We start from the raw sequence: 15,435 nt of genomic DNA, 5'->3' as shown, positions 1-15,435 counted from the left end.
TGCTTTCCTAGACCAAAATAATTACCTTACATTTGAATAGCTGAGGTTTCAAGATAAAGTCACTGGACGTGGAGATAACCTTTGCTATTAGTAGTGTCAGAAAACAAATGACAGATTTCGACCACTTCTTGAGTAAACAGTTTAAGTTTGACCAGCTTTAAAATATAGGCTATGCAGATGTTTTTTTCTTTTCTTATGTTTGTAAAGCAATTGCAAAAATGGCTTATCAATTCTAATAAGATAAACAAATCAAATGCATTATTAAACCAGCCAGTCACTGAAAATACAATGTGCTTGCCAATAAGGTACAGTCAGTCCTCCTAGTCAGACGCCTGGGCAGCTGGTTATCGGATGTGTGCGTGGCAGTCAAGGCTGAGCGCGAGGTGTTGCTAAGGAGGAGTCGAGCTCTTCTCGCCACTGTCGAGCACACCCACTCTGGAGAAGCACTTTATCCGCGTGAGGAGCGCTATTCCTTTGCACTCTGTGTCAACTTGCCGTTCCCAAATCCATTGAGGGTCCCAAAACGCATACAATGGCACGGGAATAGTCTAGGCTACGCGGAGATGACTTCAAGGGTGTGCGTTGGGAAAGTTACTGTCCACGGCATTTAGGTAGAAATTCTCAAATTGAAGAAGACGACTGCCCCTGCGTTCGCGGCAGGTGTTTACGCACGAGGCCTCTGAAGGGAAAATGTCCAGTGGGAAATATGCACCTGCGGTGGAGAAGTAAGTAGCCCTTCTTCACCTTTCTGCCGTTGCCTTTTGAGTCTTTTTGGGGGAGGCAAATTAACAGTAAAGCCACAATGAACTTGATGTGCTACAAGAAGTGCATTCGTAGGCCCACTGTAGGAATGAATTGCTTTGTCTGTTAGACTAAATATCATTCTGTCATTTCCGTGTCTGACTGCGGCTGTGAGGCAGAGGACTTGTTTCCCTGTAGACGTTTCTGTCATCAAGATCTTTTTACATAACTTCCTGGAGTACATCTATTCCACAGGGCTGGGTGCTGCTAACTCACTTGATGTTTGATAATCTGTCTGATTTTCTTACGTCAGCAGACAAAATATTTTCACCAACATTTAACATCAAGCTCTAACATGCATGTATTACCCCATGCTGTGAAGTGTCACACACAAGACATGCTCTCAGTAAACAGTGGACACTTGGAGCTGTGTGCACAAGTGGTTGACATTTCCGTGTAACTACTACTGGGCTGTCTGATTAAATGGCCTGTTTGTTGTTGTTGTTGGGGGGGGGGGGGGATCCATACAAGATCCATGAGCCTAAAGAGGATTCTAAACGATTTGTAGACAGCATCAGCAGCCTTCCCCAAATGGTGCTGTGGATGAAACTGTTATAACAACACTTGTCTACAGAATTGATACACATTGTGTGTGTGCATGTTTCTGATTGTATTGCTTTCTATGATCATATCAGCTCCTCATCATCAATGAGCCTGCAAGGATGTCTGGAGGAGTGTATGGAGGCTCTGGACCTGTTCCTCAACAACCACTTCACGGAGAGCCTGGACAAGCTGAGACCACGGTATGGACCTCACAATATCGCACAACTAGCTGTTGCCATAGCCACTGACTTGAAATGGCACTGTACCTTTACTGCTGTTGCTGTGATACTGCTGTGTGCGTGCGTGTGTGTGTATGTGTGCACGACTGTGCGTACGCCCGCGCCTGTGTGTGTGCGCCTGTGTGTGTGCGCGTGCGTGTAAAGAGGCACTGACCCCGCTAAAGGCTACTGCTTTAAAAGGCTTATGGACAGACACACACACACACACACACACACACACACACACACACACACACACACACCCCATCTCCTCCAGGATGTAAGGTGTTTGCTGAAGCCTACACCCAGGGCTCTTGGAGTCACGGCGGAACGCCCTACGTATAAACACACCACACCAAGGTTGTGTGTGTGTGTGTGTGTGTGTTGTGGGGTGTAGATGAGAAGTGCTGTGGATAAGATGAGAGGTTTGAAACAGAGAAAAGCATTCACTCTTATCTTTATTGTAGACCGTTTAACAGGGTTGCTTCTTATTCTTTTAGGGCACTTTACTATTGCTAAAATATTCAGGTTTCAAGCTTGTGAGATTATGGGGGGGGGTTGGGGGTTGCGTGCCTGCATGCATGCATGCATGCGAGCTTGCATATGTGGTTGTGTATGAATGTGTCTTACGTGCTCAATGCTAACCCATCTCCCTCCTCTGATTTCTGGTCAAGTCAAGTCGGCTTCATTGTCAATTTCTTTACATGCACTGGTCATACAAAGAATTGAATTTACATTTCTTACTTCCCCATTTCAGACATAGGTATAGTATACTTAAGGTATAGACTATACTTATAATACTTATAGATAGGTAAGGTATACTTTAGGTATAGACATAGACAGTGTAGCCATAGACCATACAAATACAGTACACCTACAGTATGCATACAATACACATACAGACATTTAAAGTGCAAGACTGAACAAACATAAGACGTACAGAGAACATATTAAAAGAGGTATTGTTGTGCAATTGCAGTGCTAAGGACAGCATGTACCATGCTCTCATCTACGCCACCGTGCTGGAGATGCAGGCCATGATGACGTTTCAGCATGAAGACATCGTCAACGCCGGGAACACCATGAAGTGTGCGCAGGAGGTCTGCCAAAGGTGGGCACTGTCTCAGTGTCACAAAGATCTACCTTGTATGCAGACAACACACTATTACAAGTGTGTGTGTGTGTGTGTGTGTGTGTGTGTGTGTGTGTGTGTGTGTGTGTGTGTGTGTGTGTGTGTGTGTGTGTGTGTGTGTGTGTGTGTGTGTGTGTGGCGTTTGTGGTGTGTGCAGGGCCGCTGACAGCTTTGGCTGGGGCAGGGACGGACATTTGAAAGGGCCCCAAGCCCATTACATACAATGTAATGAGCATCCAATGCTGGGCCTCCTCTCATCCTGGGCCTGGGACAAGTAACCCCTTGTCCCCCCTGTCAGCTTCCCTGTGTGTGTGTGTGTGTGTGTGTGTGTGTGTGTGTGTGTGTGTGTGTGTGTGTGTGTGTGTGTGTGTGTGTGTGTGTGTGTGTGTGTGTGTGTGTGTGTGTGTGTGTGAGAGAGAGAGAGAGAGAGAGAGAGGGAGAGAGGTCTAACACCCTGTAGCTTATTTTCATTATTTTCATTCAGTGTTTATCCACATTATCTTTTTGCTATAGACTATATATACTTCAGGAAAGTAGTTCCAGTCTACAGAAAGTAAATAAACCAACATGTATCGCTCAACCAATGTTGGGCTTTACATATCATTCCACCAGTGTTTGGGAGAGTAGGCCTCACCTTTGCCATGACGTTGCCATGGTGACTTTCAGAAGGGATATCAACACAGTCACCTGTACATGAGATTTGCCTGCATTTGCATTCATTTTGGAAATGAGGCACTTGACATGAGTTAGCATTTTCATTCAACTGAGGATCATTGAGGATTTAAGTAACTGTTGCATGTTATATCATTTGTTTCTGACCATTTGTTTCTGAGTGTTAGCAGTATTTTTATCAGCGTGGGGGAGAGAAACGTAACCGAGCCTCACCATATATCTTTCACATACTCTTCTTCCTCTTTTTTTGTTGTGGCAGTTCATAGTGCACACGTTGCTTTTTTTGTGGGTTGATCTTTTTTTCCCGTAGCACTTTATGGTGTTTGTTTTGTTTGCCCGCTTTACTGACGCACTGCTTTGCAATTAAACTTTCTGACAGGTTCCGCCGCAAGTCCGGTTCTCTGGCAAGCAAGGTGTCTGGGGGCAGTGGATATGAGGGTAAGTAGTTCTATTCGCATCAGAGAGTTTGAGGAATCACTCTTTTCTAAATGACATCCTGTACTTACACAGAGACAGGAGGCAAGGCCAGCCTGCCCTGTTAACTCGCTCTGTCCATGGCTGTTTGCATATCTCGTAACCGGGATCATTCTCTCCATTTGCCATGGCTGACACAACACAGAACTGGCCAGACACTTGGGTGAACTACACAGTGCAGCTGTGTCCTGACAATGGATTGATTTTGGGGACACTGATGTGTGTGTGTGTGTGTGTGTGTGTGTGTGTGTGTGTGTGTGTGTGTGTGTGTGTGTGTGTGTGTGTGTGTGTGTCTTGTATATGTAATGTGGGTTTTTACCTCCGCCAAAGAAGTTACGTTTTGTGAGTGAGGTTGAGAGTGAAAATGTGAGTGAGTTTTACTGTTGGTTAGCAAAAGTCAAGACATGCTTTTATATCTTTCTGAAATGACACTACTGTATCTTCTTATGCACCATGGATCATATTTGGTCATCTGAGGTGACTTGGCAGGGGTCTGGCCTTGTTTTGTACAACATGTTGATGTAAGCTTTATTGATGTGCATACAGTTCATCACAGTGCACATTTAATGTATAGCAGCAGCAGATTGTTTTATTCCAACACCATAACTCCTTTAACACCATATCAACACACTTCTCACAGTATGGGCCTAACAAAAACTATGGTAACTGTATGTTGTGAGATTATAGGAGGGAGAATTAGAGAAATGTACATGAATATTCATTATTATTCATTATTGTTACTTATTCATACGTATTCACGTTCATTATTATTATAACTGATTCGTTGTTATTAACTGTTTATTACTTGTGTTCCACTGTGTTCAGTGTGTTAGAAAATGGTGTTTCTGTGCTTTGTGCAGAGGCGCTCCATGCGGAAGTGTGCTATGCGGAATGCCTACTACAGCGAGCCGCCCTCACATTCTTACAGGTCAGTCAGGTGGAGCGTGCTCCTCTTACCCACTCTCACCACTTCCTGACCCACTAAACTATGGCTTACTCTCTTCTTTTTTTTACCTAACAAAAATCCCAAACCATCAGATTTGTGTTAAAAGAGGCCGTGTGTGCATCACCTTGCATTTGTATGGGAGAGGGAGTAATTGTTACTGTACATTCCATTACTGTCTGTGGCCTCATTTTTGTATGAATGTGTCCTTTGTTGCTCACGCAGGACGAGAACATGATGAACTTTATCAAAGGAGGAATCAAAGTGCGCAACAGCTACCTCATATACAAGTCAGTGCACTTTAGAATGAACGATGAAATGATTGGAATGGGGAAGAAGGCCAGATAGGGAATTAGCCATCCTGTTTTCTTTTTTCTTTCTTTCTTTTTTTTGTTTGCTCTTAAAAAAAGACCTTGCTTGTTCTCCTTCGTAAATGTCTTCAAGGCTCTTGCGAGATAACAAAGCAAGGCTTCACCTATTTAGTCATTTGTCATGCTAGTGGCTTCACCTTATCTAGACATGTTTTTTTGAGCCAGCACAGTTGTTGCATTGTATTGCATTGCATTGTGTCGTATTCTATTGTATTGTGTGAGTGATCGCTTCATTTTTGTTCCATCCAGAGAGCTCCACTCTTTACTCCAATCACAAGGTCCCGTGACTGGAGCCAACCACTCCCAGCTGGAGGGCGGAATCTTCTTTGGCATCGGGGCCTTCAATTTGGTACGGCATTACACTTTCCCCTTTGGACACAATAGAACCAACCCTTACATACATTACCGGTACTTGGGCTACCCATGGAGCATACTTGCATTCAAACCACCATTTGTGATTAACAATGATTTTCAGCCATTCATTTTATTGAAACATAGACATAACTCTGGGAATCTTAGACTTGGAATAATAATATCAAATAAATGTTATTATTTTTCTATCATTATTATCCTTTCTTTAACCAGGATAGTCACATTGAGGTTGTTGCCTCTTTTTCAACAGTGAGGCCCTATTTATTTTAATGCCTGTTTAAATGTAAATGTATTTATAATGTTTCAAGTGATCCCCCTATTTATTCATGCATATTTAAATGTGATTAAACTATTTTACAGCTATTTTGCAAGTTATTCTAATGGCCATCAATACCAGTCATTAAGGATGGAGGGGGCCAGTGTCCAATGCTGTTGTTAAGGATAGAGGGTCAAATGTCATGTTTATGGGGGAAAGAGTTAAGGCATTACGTGGATTTTTGGCTATTCCGTGATTGATGGCTACATGTGTTATTTTTTAATTTATTTGTTTTTCTGTTTTTCTTTTTTTTCTGCCCCGTAATTAGACCCTGTCCCTATTTCCTGCACGGCTTCTCAAAATTCTAGAGTTTGCCGGCTTCTCCGGTGACAAGGTACCTTACTTCTTCATTCACCACCTTCATAGGAGCTTGCCATTGATATTATGTTTACTACGGTATTGACAGCTACATGTAGCCTGGCTAACTAATTATGTGACGTAGCTTCTGCTTACAATACTAAGGCACATTACACTCTAAAAAATAACATGACTTGTGTCTTAACTCCTCTGTTGTGATGAGTGCATGAACATGTCTTGTCTGTAGGAGTGTGCATGATTGTCTGTTTTCTGTATTGTGTAGGAGTATGGCTTATCACAGCTCCAGCAGGGGGCGATGTCACACAACCTGCGCTCCATGCTCTGTGCTCTACTGCTGCTGTGCTACTACACCTTCCTCTCCTTCATACTGGGTAACCTGCTCACTCACTCACTGCAGTTCCTTCATCCTCCTCACCACACTATACATTGCCTTGTATTATTATTTATTTGTTTTTGGGATGAAGTTCAATTGCAGTTTAGGTTTCTGCAGCAGCAGGTCCAGTGTATGGGCGAATGTGTTTTTGGTTTGCTGCTCGCTGAAAACTCAGTCCAGATCATGTTGTCAATCTCCAGCCTCGGCTAAGAAGGCGCATTCATTCTCAAATCCCTAGCAGCAGGCCTCCCCCCTCTCTCTCTCTCTCTCTCTCTCTCTCTCTCTCTCTCTCTCTCTGTCTCGATGGTCCCCTTGGTGTACGTCCAGCCCTGCGGACAAGCAGGCAGGCCGAGAAGGACCGCAGTTCCAGCCCATATGCTTTAATTTGTGCGTGATGTGTGTGCTGTGTGCCGCAGGGACGGGGGAGGCGGATGTGGCCGAGGCAGAGGGCCTGCTGAAGCCGTTTCGCCTGCGCTATCCACGGGTGAGCCGCGCGCTCCTCTCTCCTCTCCTGTCTTCCTCTCTTGTCTCCTCTCTTCCTCTCCTCTCTTCTTATTTTCTCTCCAGTCATCCTCTCCTCTTCTCTCCTTCCTCTTCTCTCTCCTCCTCAGCTGGTTTTCACTCTGAATACACCGCCACCACATTCCCCACGAGGGGAGCGGAGTGAAGAAGGGTGGCCAGGCGTTGCACCAGTGGCCGTCAGCCATTTCTGATAATCATCTTTTCAAAAAAAACAAAAAAAAGGCAGCTAGAATAGCTGGGGTTGGAGAGCGTGGGTTGCCAGCAAGCAGGCAAAGCCATTTGGTGATTTGGAGTAATGCGGTGTTGTGATGTGAAACATGTTTGTCTGTTTGTCTGCTGTCTGCGGCATTATGGTCGAGACCTGCTGTGCAGAGTAAAGAATCGCATCAAAACACAATCATCCAAGAAATACTACCCATTCAATAATTTCTCCTTCTCCATCTTCTCTCTCTCTCTCTGCCTGCCTCTTCACAGGGTGCAATTTTCCTCTTCTTTGCGGGCAGAGCGGAGGAGATCAAGGGGAACATTGATGAGGTGAGAGCAGACACCGGGCGGCATGTCGTGGGCGATTGCCTACTGCTGATTACATGGCACAGCAAAAGCTTTGATAGCCTCTTGAAAACCAAAATCAGCACCTGGCCTGGCCCTCCCCCGCAGTGGAAAAGGTCTCGGTTTGATATAGACGTGAGGGAGACTACCTCATTTCAGTAATCGCTACTCCTTTTTTTGCGTTTTATTTTTATTTTTTTGTCGTACATCAACGTCAACTGAACTCTGCTGTAATGCAGTGCATTGGCCCATGTAGTGTACTGAGTGCACACCTAGTGTGAGACTTGTGAAAAAGGCATTGGATGCCCAACATGTCACTAATAAAGCTAGTGGTTTTATACAGGGAAGCTCAGTGTATGGGTCACACTTACAGTACGTTATTGGACGTCTTGATCCTACACCTGCTATTAACATAATGGTTAAGGGTGACTGACTTGACTGTGTGAAACTTAAAAGGTGAACAGGGCCTTCATGGCCCGAAACATCACTCATATAGTGCTATTTATAAATGGGTGGTCAGTGTACACATCCTTTTTATTTGAACTGATGTCTTGATTTTACACCTAATGGTTAAGCTGAATTGACTTCACTGTGTGAACCTTGTGAAAGTTGAAATAGAAAAGAGCTGTAAGGTTCTTTCTGCGGACTCCCGTCCTCGACCTGTAGGCCTACTTGTGGGCTCGCGTTTTGCTGACAGCCCTGCCTCTGCAGAGAAAACTATTAAGTTTCCGGCTGTCAGCCGAGCCACAACAACTTTTGGGGGACTATTAATCATTCATTACACCAATTGCAAATGAGAAAATTACATTAAAATTGCGCTTTTGCGAGATATTGAAATACACTTCCATCGTCAGTAATGTCATCTCGAGCATATAATGGTGCATTCTTTTGAAACTCAGTTGTCGGAAACCCAGACCTCCGCCTCGGGAAAGTGCAAAAGAACGGGTACTCAACTCGGGGTTCCGAAACTCAAACTCGGAGCACTTAGGTGTACTCCTAGTTCATTTAACATTAGTGTTTTCAGACATTTGTATTGTATTGTAGAACACATACAACGGTTGCCGGGAGAACAACCTCGGGTCTACTACCGACAGCCGAGGGTCAAAAGAATGAGCCATTAGAAAGAACCCATGTTGTGTCGTGTCTCGTTTTGGCCAGGCGGTGGCACTGTTTGAGGATGGCTGCAAGGCGCAGCAGGCCTGGAAGCAGTTCCACCACATGTGCTACTGGGAGCTGATGTGGTGCTTCACCTACAAGCGGCTGTGGAAAATGGCCTACTTCTACGCAGACCTCCTGAGTCAGGAGAGCCGATGGTCCAAGGTACACATGTGCGCCTGCCCGAACATCCCGGAGAGGATTTATGCACACTTGTCAGTTACAGAGATAATATATTGGGCAGTTTGGTGCACAGAGCTTTCATTTGAAGGTAAACTTGGTTGCAATATATCATAGTACATTGCACAAAGAAGATCACAAGAGATTGTTGTCCTATTCGACTCCATATACTGTTTTGATTAGATGTGGGTCTGGCTTTGTCATTTTGCTTTCCTCCAAAAACAAAGCGAGCTAATATAACCCACCAACCCCCACCGAAAGAAAATTATACTGCCGTGGCGCTTGCCAAAGCATTAGGAGATATTTTGGCAGATGTAAAATGTTATGAAATGTCATTTCAGGACAGACTGTTAATGTGATCCCAATCTCCATGTTTCTCTCTCGCTCTCTCTTTCTCTAATGACACACTTCTGTCTTCTCTCCATTCCTCTCGCAACTTCACTCCCTCTGTTCTACCTTTCTACTGCTTCTCTTCATCCCTTTTGGTCTCTATGCTTCTCTCTTTCTCTTTCTTTCTCTCTCTCTCTCCCTCTCTCTCTCAGGCCATGTATGTGTACATGAAGGCAGCCTGTCTCAGCATGCTCCCCCAGGGCGACGCAAGGCCATTTGGGGAGGACGAGGCGGACCTCTTCAGGTGGGGAGACTGTGCTACCAACATGAGATTACTCCAGCCAACTTTTAATCAGTCCCCCCACCCCCCATCCCAAAGTCCCTCACTCTCCACTCTTGCCTCTCACATTGTGTAGTCTAAGTTCTATTTGGGGTGTTTGCATGTTCGCTTTGCCTGTCTCATGTGTCTTCTTTGGACCTGTCTCCCGTAGACAGGTGCCTTCCTTCAAGCAGAAAATAGCAGGCAAGTCTCCACCCACTGAGAAGTTTGCCATACGCAAGGCCCGACGCTACAAAGCCAGCTGTCCTGTGCGGTTGCCAGTGCCAGTTCTGGTAAGTCCATCTTTTTCGGTCTTTCTCTTGTCTTTGTCTCATACACGCACACACACACACACACACACACACACACACACACACACACACACACACACACACACACACACACACACACACACACACACACACACACACACGTAAATGATATAGAAAAACAGACTTCTACGGTACATAGAAACGAAAGTAAATCATTCAAAATAATATCTCCATAATGCTGCCTGTCTGCTTTGCTGCGGTTTCAGGAGATGATGTACATGTGGAATGGCTTTGCCATGATCAGCAAGCGGCCAGAGCTCACGGACGGCATGATGGAGACTCTCCTCCAGGCAGAGCACACTCTACAGGCTGCTCCTGGTACTGCACACAAGTGTGGCTGAATTGCGCTGCATAAACATGTTACTTTTTCTTCAGCTTAATAAGCAGTTATGATTTAAGAGGGAATAAATGGCTTTTTAGGTGTGGTCCCATATCACCATGAATATCCAATATCAATGTCTTTTTTTTCTTTCTTTCTCCTTAGTAAATGAATATACAGTAGACGATACATGTGTCATCCAGCTGCTGAAGGGCTTGTGCTTTAAGAATCAGGGAAAGATCCAAGCGGCAGAGGAATGCTTCCATACTGTATCAAGCAGGTGAGTCCAGTAACCACTTTCTCAACGATGGCCGACATGAGGAGTCATTTAATGTTAAATATTCAAGATTCAAGATTCAAGATTAGTTTATTACGTCTTATTATAGGTTTGAAGCCTATAAAGAGTAAAAATTGTTGTGTTTTTGTGTCCTCAAAAATATTAAGTTAATAGTAAATATTAAGTTACAAACACATTCTACTATTGACATTTTTCTCTCAAATATTCACTTTATATCAGCCTTAATGCAGGCAGCACTATGCACATAAGAGAATAAGCCAGGGAGTAATGAACACGCAAACAATTTCATGTTTTTTTTGTAATGTAATACCTCCACAGTGAGAAGAAGCTGAAGTTTGATCACTACCTGGTTCCCAATGCCTTGCTGGAGCTGAGCCTTCTCTACATTGACCTGGGCCGGCGGGAAGAGGCCATTAAGATACTGCAAAAGGCCAAGTAAGTCCTCCTTGCATGGCTAATCGTGTCAAACGATGGCTTTTCAATCTGGCCTTTCCAAATGTCTCATGCCTATAAATGTCCAATTCATTTTGCTGCACAACCTGGTAAATATACTGTCAAACTTTAGAGAAATTATCCACCGTCTTAACACCAAGTATCTTGCATCTCCCTGTTAATAATAACATGTTAAACTGGGCAGAAGTAAAATGATGTATGCTGTCATTTTCATTGTTCATGTTATTGCACTATGACCTTTGTATTGCATTAAATGTCCCCACAACTTTGAGCATGCCCTTTAGGGGTTCTACAGGAATTGGCCTAATCTTGCCTGCCTTTCATACCTGCAGACATCATTACAACATCTTTTTAGCCCTCTCTCTGCAGCCGTACCTCCGTCACTACAATTACACTGATAGTAATAATAATTAGATGTAAAATGAGTCACAGATCCGCTGTCGATTGCTGTTCTGAATCTGCACGGCTTTTAATGTCCTCTGCTTTTCTCTCAACACAGGCACAACTACAAAGAGTACTCCATGGAATCCCGGACACAGTTTCGTATCCATGCAGCCCTGTCTAAACTGAAAGCTGACACAAGTGACCAGGGAGAGACCACTGCACTGTAATACCTACCCTTCGGTCAGATACCAAAGAAACTGATCTTATTTCCACTACCCATTCACCCAATATCTCGTCCTTATGTTACATTAGTGAGGTGGTGTGGCCATGAATCTTATTTTAATCCCTTACACAAATGTGCCAAATTGATCACTGTTGCATCACAAACAGGAAAAAGCAATGATATTATTACAATAAGAAGGTATCCAAAAGGCAGTGGCCTGAGGTTTTAAATTGTAAGATGGAATGTTTTATGAAAAACCTTGATGTCACCATCAGTTAGTGTTCTCCTGTCTTCTGCTGCATTACATTTAGTGTGGTTCACAAGTCAATGGTAGTTCACTGTGTGGCCAAAAATAAAGTCTTTTTTGTTGCACACCAATATATTGTTGTTGGACCGCCTTAAGCTGTCATCATGGTACACATTTGGTGCGCCGTTGTTTCAATTAACACCTGCAATGTCTGAATTTCTTTCATTCCAGTGTTTGAGTCAGTTTTCACAAGATCTTGTATAGAATAGATGATGGTAGAGTCTGAACACTGTGTAAAGCCTTCTCCAGCATATCCCAAAGACTCTCAATGAGGTTGAGGTCTGCTCTCTGTGGTGGCCAATCCTTGTGTGAAAATGTCTCATGCTCCAGAATGATACTGTCAAAATTAAGTTTGATGAATCTGGGCATTGCCATCATGGAATATGCCCGAAAACCAGAACTTGATGAAAACTTAACCCATTGACGCCTAAAGCACCTGCAAAAAAGGGTGCTGAATGCCTGAGCCCTTTTAAGAAAAGCTGCCCTCAGCCTATAAAAACCTAAATATCTCAGCTTCTGAAGCACATAAAAATATTCACTAAGCTGTATTTAAACGCAAAGACCCTCATCTTTCATTAGAATGTGTTCATTCATCTCAAACAAACAGAGATTAATAAAGTTGTGTCAAATCTCATGAGCCTGAATGCTCCAGGCATCAGGGCCAATGTTGCGCAACGCAACATCGGGCATCAATGGGTTAATGCATCAGTAGATGAAGATACATTTGGATATTAAAGAAGTTTATTGGAACAATACAACACCAAATGAACGCAGTACTCAAAGCTAAGGAATGTCCAACAATATTAGTGTCTGTGACCTTTTTTCTGGTGATTTTTTGTTGTTGGCCAGGCTGTGTATTTCTCAAGTATTTTATCACTGTACCAATCCATGATTGTGATGTTGGCCTTTGCCCTTTACCCTAAAAGACAAAAAGTTCTTTCTAATATGCAGACTCCCATTCTCCCTTGCCTGCTTGTGGCCTCCTGATGACAAAAGCTTAATTCAATATCTTGCAAAAGCACAATTATGTAATTTTCTCATTTGCAATGGGGATGGTGAATGAAGAACAGTCTCCCAAAAGTTGTTGTAGCTAGGCTGACAGCGGAAACGTTGTCCGCATATTGGAATAGACCTAACAATTGCACAAATGTCAGCCATTGTGAATGTCTTTTTTTTTTCCCTTTTTTGCACTGGCTCAGAGATGTACCACTTGCCCTTTGATGTGCATGTAAAATACTGTACTCTTTCTTAACAGAAAACTTAAAGGCAATGTTTTTGGATTTAAATTATATTCTAAATCTTTATGTAATAAAAGAATACATTTAAAGTTGTCTATTTGTTTATTTTAATTATTGAAAAACGCCATTATTCTGTACTTGTACTCCGTGCTTTCCCATTCAGATGAATGGCACAAACAAAAAGGTAAATGTCCCAGCACGCGATGCAACATTTCTACAGTCATATGGAAGACTTGAGGCATTAGGAAGTTGCTGGCCCCGATGATGCACTTGTGGCAGTGGCAGTGGCAGCAGCCAGTATGCCTTGCTCTTCCTCGCGCTTCTTCCGTTTGAGCAGCTTCATCTTCTTCTTCTCCTCCTTCTCCATGTCTTTGAGCAGGTCCTGGAACTTGCTGCTGCGGGGGTCCACATGGTGGCCAAAGCGTTCCTGGGCCTCGGCCAGCAGGCGATCGCGCTTGGCCTTCTCCGCCTTCTTCTTCTGCTTGGCCTCGCGCGTCTCCAAACGCCACTTGGCCACCATGTCCGGCATTTTAGCCATGTTTGCAGCGATCAGCTTCTCTCTGAGCGATGGACATAACAAGGAAGAGTTGCAGTACCATTACAATAATTACACAAGGCAATGTATATTATTATCTACGGCCTGGTAATGAGTTTTTAACAGAAATGGTCAGGCAAACAAATATGACAATCGATGAGAAGATCATTGACTAATTAAATAGTATAATAGGCAGTTTCAAGCGGAAATTGTGAAAAGAACAGAATGGAGATTTGGACAACAATAGTAGACTGAGTAGCGAGACTGAGTTTTGTGTTTGATGAATCTGGGCATTGCCTTGTGTGCCAATGGTGATTGTATGTATGAATATGAATGTGTAAGTGTAGTATTGCTGCCAAAATATGCCATTGTCTCCAGCTAACATAAGACTATAATAAGCTAGAGCTATATGACTTTTGGAGCCATCCCTGGCTCTTTCCACTACTATCCATAGCCCAGAGTACTGGGACCTCCACCCTGGTTCCCAGTTTCCTGAGTGTCTTTCCCTGGCAGCTGACAATCTTAAGCAAGTCATCACAAGACACTACATGTGTGTCGAAACACGATGACGGTATACCATGACTGTGTACCGTATTTTCGGGCAAGATGCAACACAACCTTTAACTGACTGCACTTACGGTGTATGGTCTGTTTACTGTAATTTGATGGTTACAGTCTACAGCTAGATTGCATCCCCACAGATAATGCAAAAGTGAGCTTGCCTGTATGAAAGTTTAGTATTCGAGCTGACAAACCGAGAGGGCCTAGGGGTTGTTTTGTTCAACACATGGGTTTTTCAAAACCATTACAACACACTGCTAATTGAAGAGTCTGACATTCATCCACTGCAAAGCCATGCTAACTTTAACTTGCTAACGCATCTAAGGAACTCGCCATACCTTGCCCGTAGTTTATCATCCAGCTCTTTGTCCTTGACTGCGATATTGTGCAGCATTTCTTCAAGAGACGCTTGCCACTGTTTCTCATCTTCTATGATGGCATCCAGTTGTGCCGGTGTTGGCCACAGTGTTGACGGGTCGATACCAGACGAGGAGCCATAACGTCCAAACAGTTTGCGGTCATTCTTAGCGGTCTTCTGCCACTCGGGCGTTCGTGCGCTTTGCTTGTCGGGGATGTATGGTTCCTGTCCGTTAAATCTCGGTTTTGCGTGGTATCCAGATGACTGCAGCAGAATAGCGCGGGAGCAAATCTTGGGAGAAAATATGTTTAAAGATACAGATACTGCATCTGTCAGAAAGGCTACCCTCCTGCCCAGCACGGAGGCAGCCATGTTTCCCAGCGAGGACCTCTGTCATTCTGTGACGTCACTAGGGGTGTAATGTAGCTGGCGAGGGATATGCCTACAAAACCTTTTTTTTGTTTTGTTTTTAAGAAGGACTTAAAACAGTATTTATCTTCAATTGATCATTCAGTGTGCCCTAAAGCTATTAATACACGTTTAAAATGTGCGATGTATAACATCCGTAATCATCTCTAGTTTGTTCTTATGTATGTTATGTTTGTGTGTCTTTATACTTCCACAACATTTAATGATAATCCTACTACATTTAGGTTGTGGATGTATAGCTGTTATTTGTAAACTTGATTCTATTTTTTGTATCAGATCCTTTTTCAATTCAAAAAAAAGGGATATGCCTACATGTATAATAGGTTTTTAGTGATAAAAATGTACTGATTTGTTATGACTGGTAAATGCATTGATCAGTTATTGCATTTGTTGGTTTAATGTTAGATTTG

The 15,435-nt window shown here is 43.4% G+C and overlaps 2 protein-coding genes across 2 annotated transcripts; one reads left to right on the top strand and one right to left on the bottom strand.

Annotated features, from left to right (window-relative positions):
- The first annotated feature begins 374 nt into the window (after window positions 1-374).
- Window positions 375-13,231, top strand: zgc:158403 (tetratricopeptide repeat protein 39A). Its single transcript, XM_063224111.1, has 18 exons — window positions 375-725; window positions 1,437-1,544; window positions 2,542-2,673; window positions 3,746-3,804; window positions 4,701-4,768; window positions 5,009-5,073; window positions 5,404-5,503; window positions 6,111-6,176; window positions 6,423-6,531; window positions 6,950-7,017; window positions 7,530-7,589; window positions 8,763-8,924; window positions 9,482-9,573; window positions 9,761-9,881; window positions 10,127-10,238; window positions 10,405-10,519; window positions 10,856-10,972; window positions 11,490-13,231. Exons 1-18 carry the CDS (start codon window positions 691-693, stop codon window positions 11,599-11,601), a joined length of 1,701 nt encoding a protein of 566 aa, XP_063080181.1. The 5' UTR covers window positions 375-690; the 3' UTR covers window positions 11,602-13,231.
- gadd45gip1 (growth arrest and DNA-damage-inducible, gamma interacting protein 1) lies at window positions 13,226-14,991 on the bottom strand. Its single transcript, XM_063224116.1, has 2 exons — window positions 14,577-14,991; window positions 13,226-13,702 (listed from the first exon to the last, which is right to left on the bottom strand). The coding sequence occupies exons 1-2, from the start codon at window positions 14,966-14,968 to the stop codon at window positions 13,384-13,386; spliced, it is 711 nt and encodes a 236-aa protein (XP_063080186.1). The 5' UTR covers window positions 14,969-14,991; the 3' UTR covers window positions 13,226-13,383.
- Between the last annotated feature and the right edge of the window lie 444 nt (window positions 14,992-15,435).

Source organism: Engraulis encrasicolus, chromosome 2 (assembly GCF_034702125.1).
Source record: "Engraulis encrasicolus isolate BLACKSEA-1 chromosome 2, IST_EnEncr_1.0, whole genome shotgun sequence".
Classification (NCBI taxonomy): Eukaryota; Metazoa; Chordata; class Actinopteri; order Clupeiformes; family Engraulidae; genus Engraulis; species Engraulis encrasicolus.
The sequence above is the reverse complement of the archived record's forward strand: the minus strand, read 5'-3'. Positions and strand labels throughout refer to the sequence as shown.

What these genes read in the sequence shown, in the direction of transcription:
- zgc:158403 (XM_063224111.1), top strand. Translation starts at nt 691, where the DNA reads ATGTCCAGTGGGAAATATGCACCTGCGGTGGAGAA. An exon ending in AACAGCTACCTCATATACAA is followed by an intron (nt 5,074 to 5,403) that starts GTCAGTGCACTT and finishes TGTTCCATCCAG; the next exon opens with AGAGCTCCACTCTTTACTCC. An exon ending in TCAAGGGGAACATTGATGAG is followed by an intron (nt 7,590 to 8,762) that starts GTGAGAGCAGAC and finishes CGTTTTGGCCAG; the next exon opens with GCGGTGGCACTGTTTGAGGA.
- gadd45gip1 (XM_063224116.1), bottom strand. Translation starts at nt 14,968, where the DNA reads ATGGCTGCCTCCGTGCTGGGCAGGAGGGTAGCCTTTCTGACAGATGCA. An exon ending in GATGATAAACTACGGGCAAG is followed by an intron (nt 13,703 to 14,576) that starts GTATGGCGAGTT and finishes TCCATCGCTCAG; the next exon opens with AGAGAAGCTGATCGCTGCAA.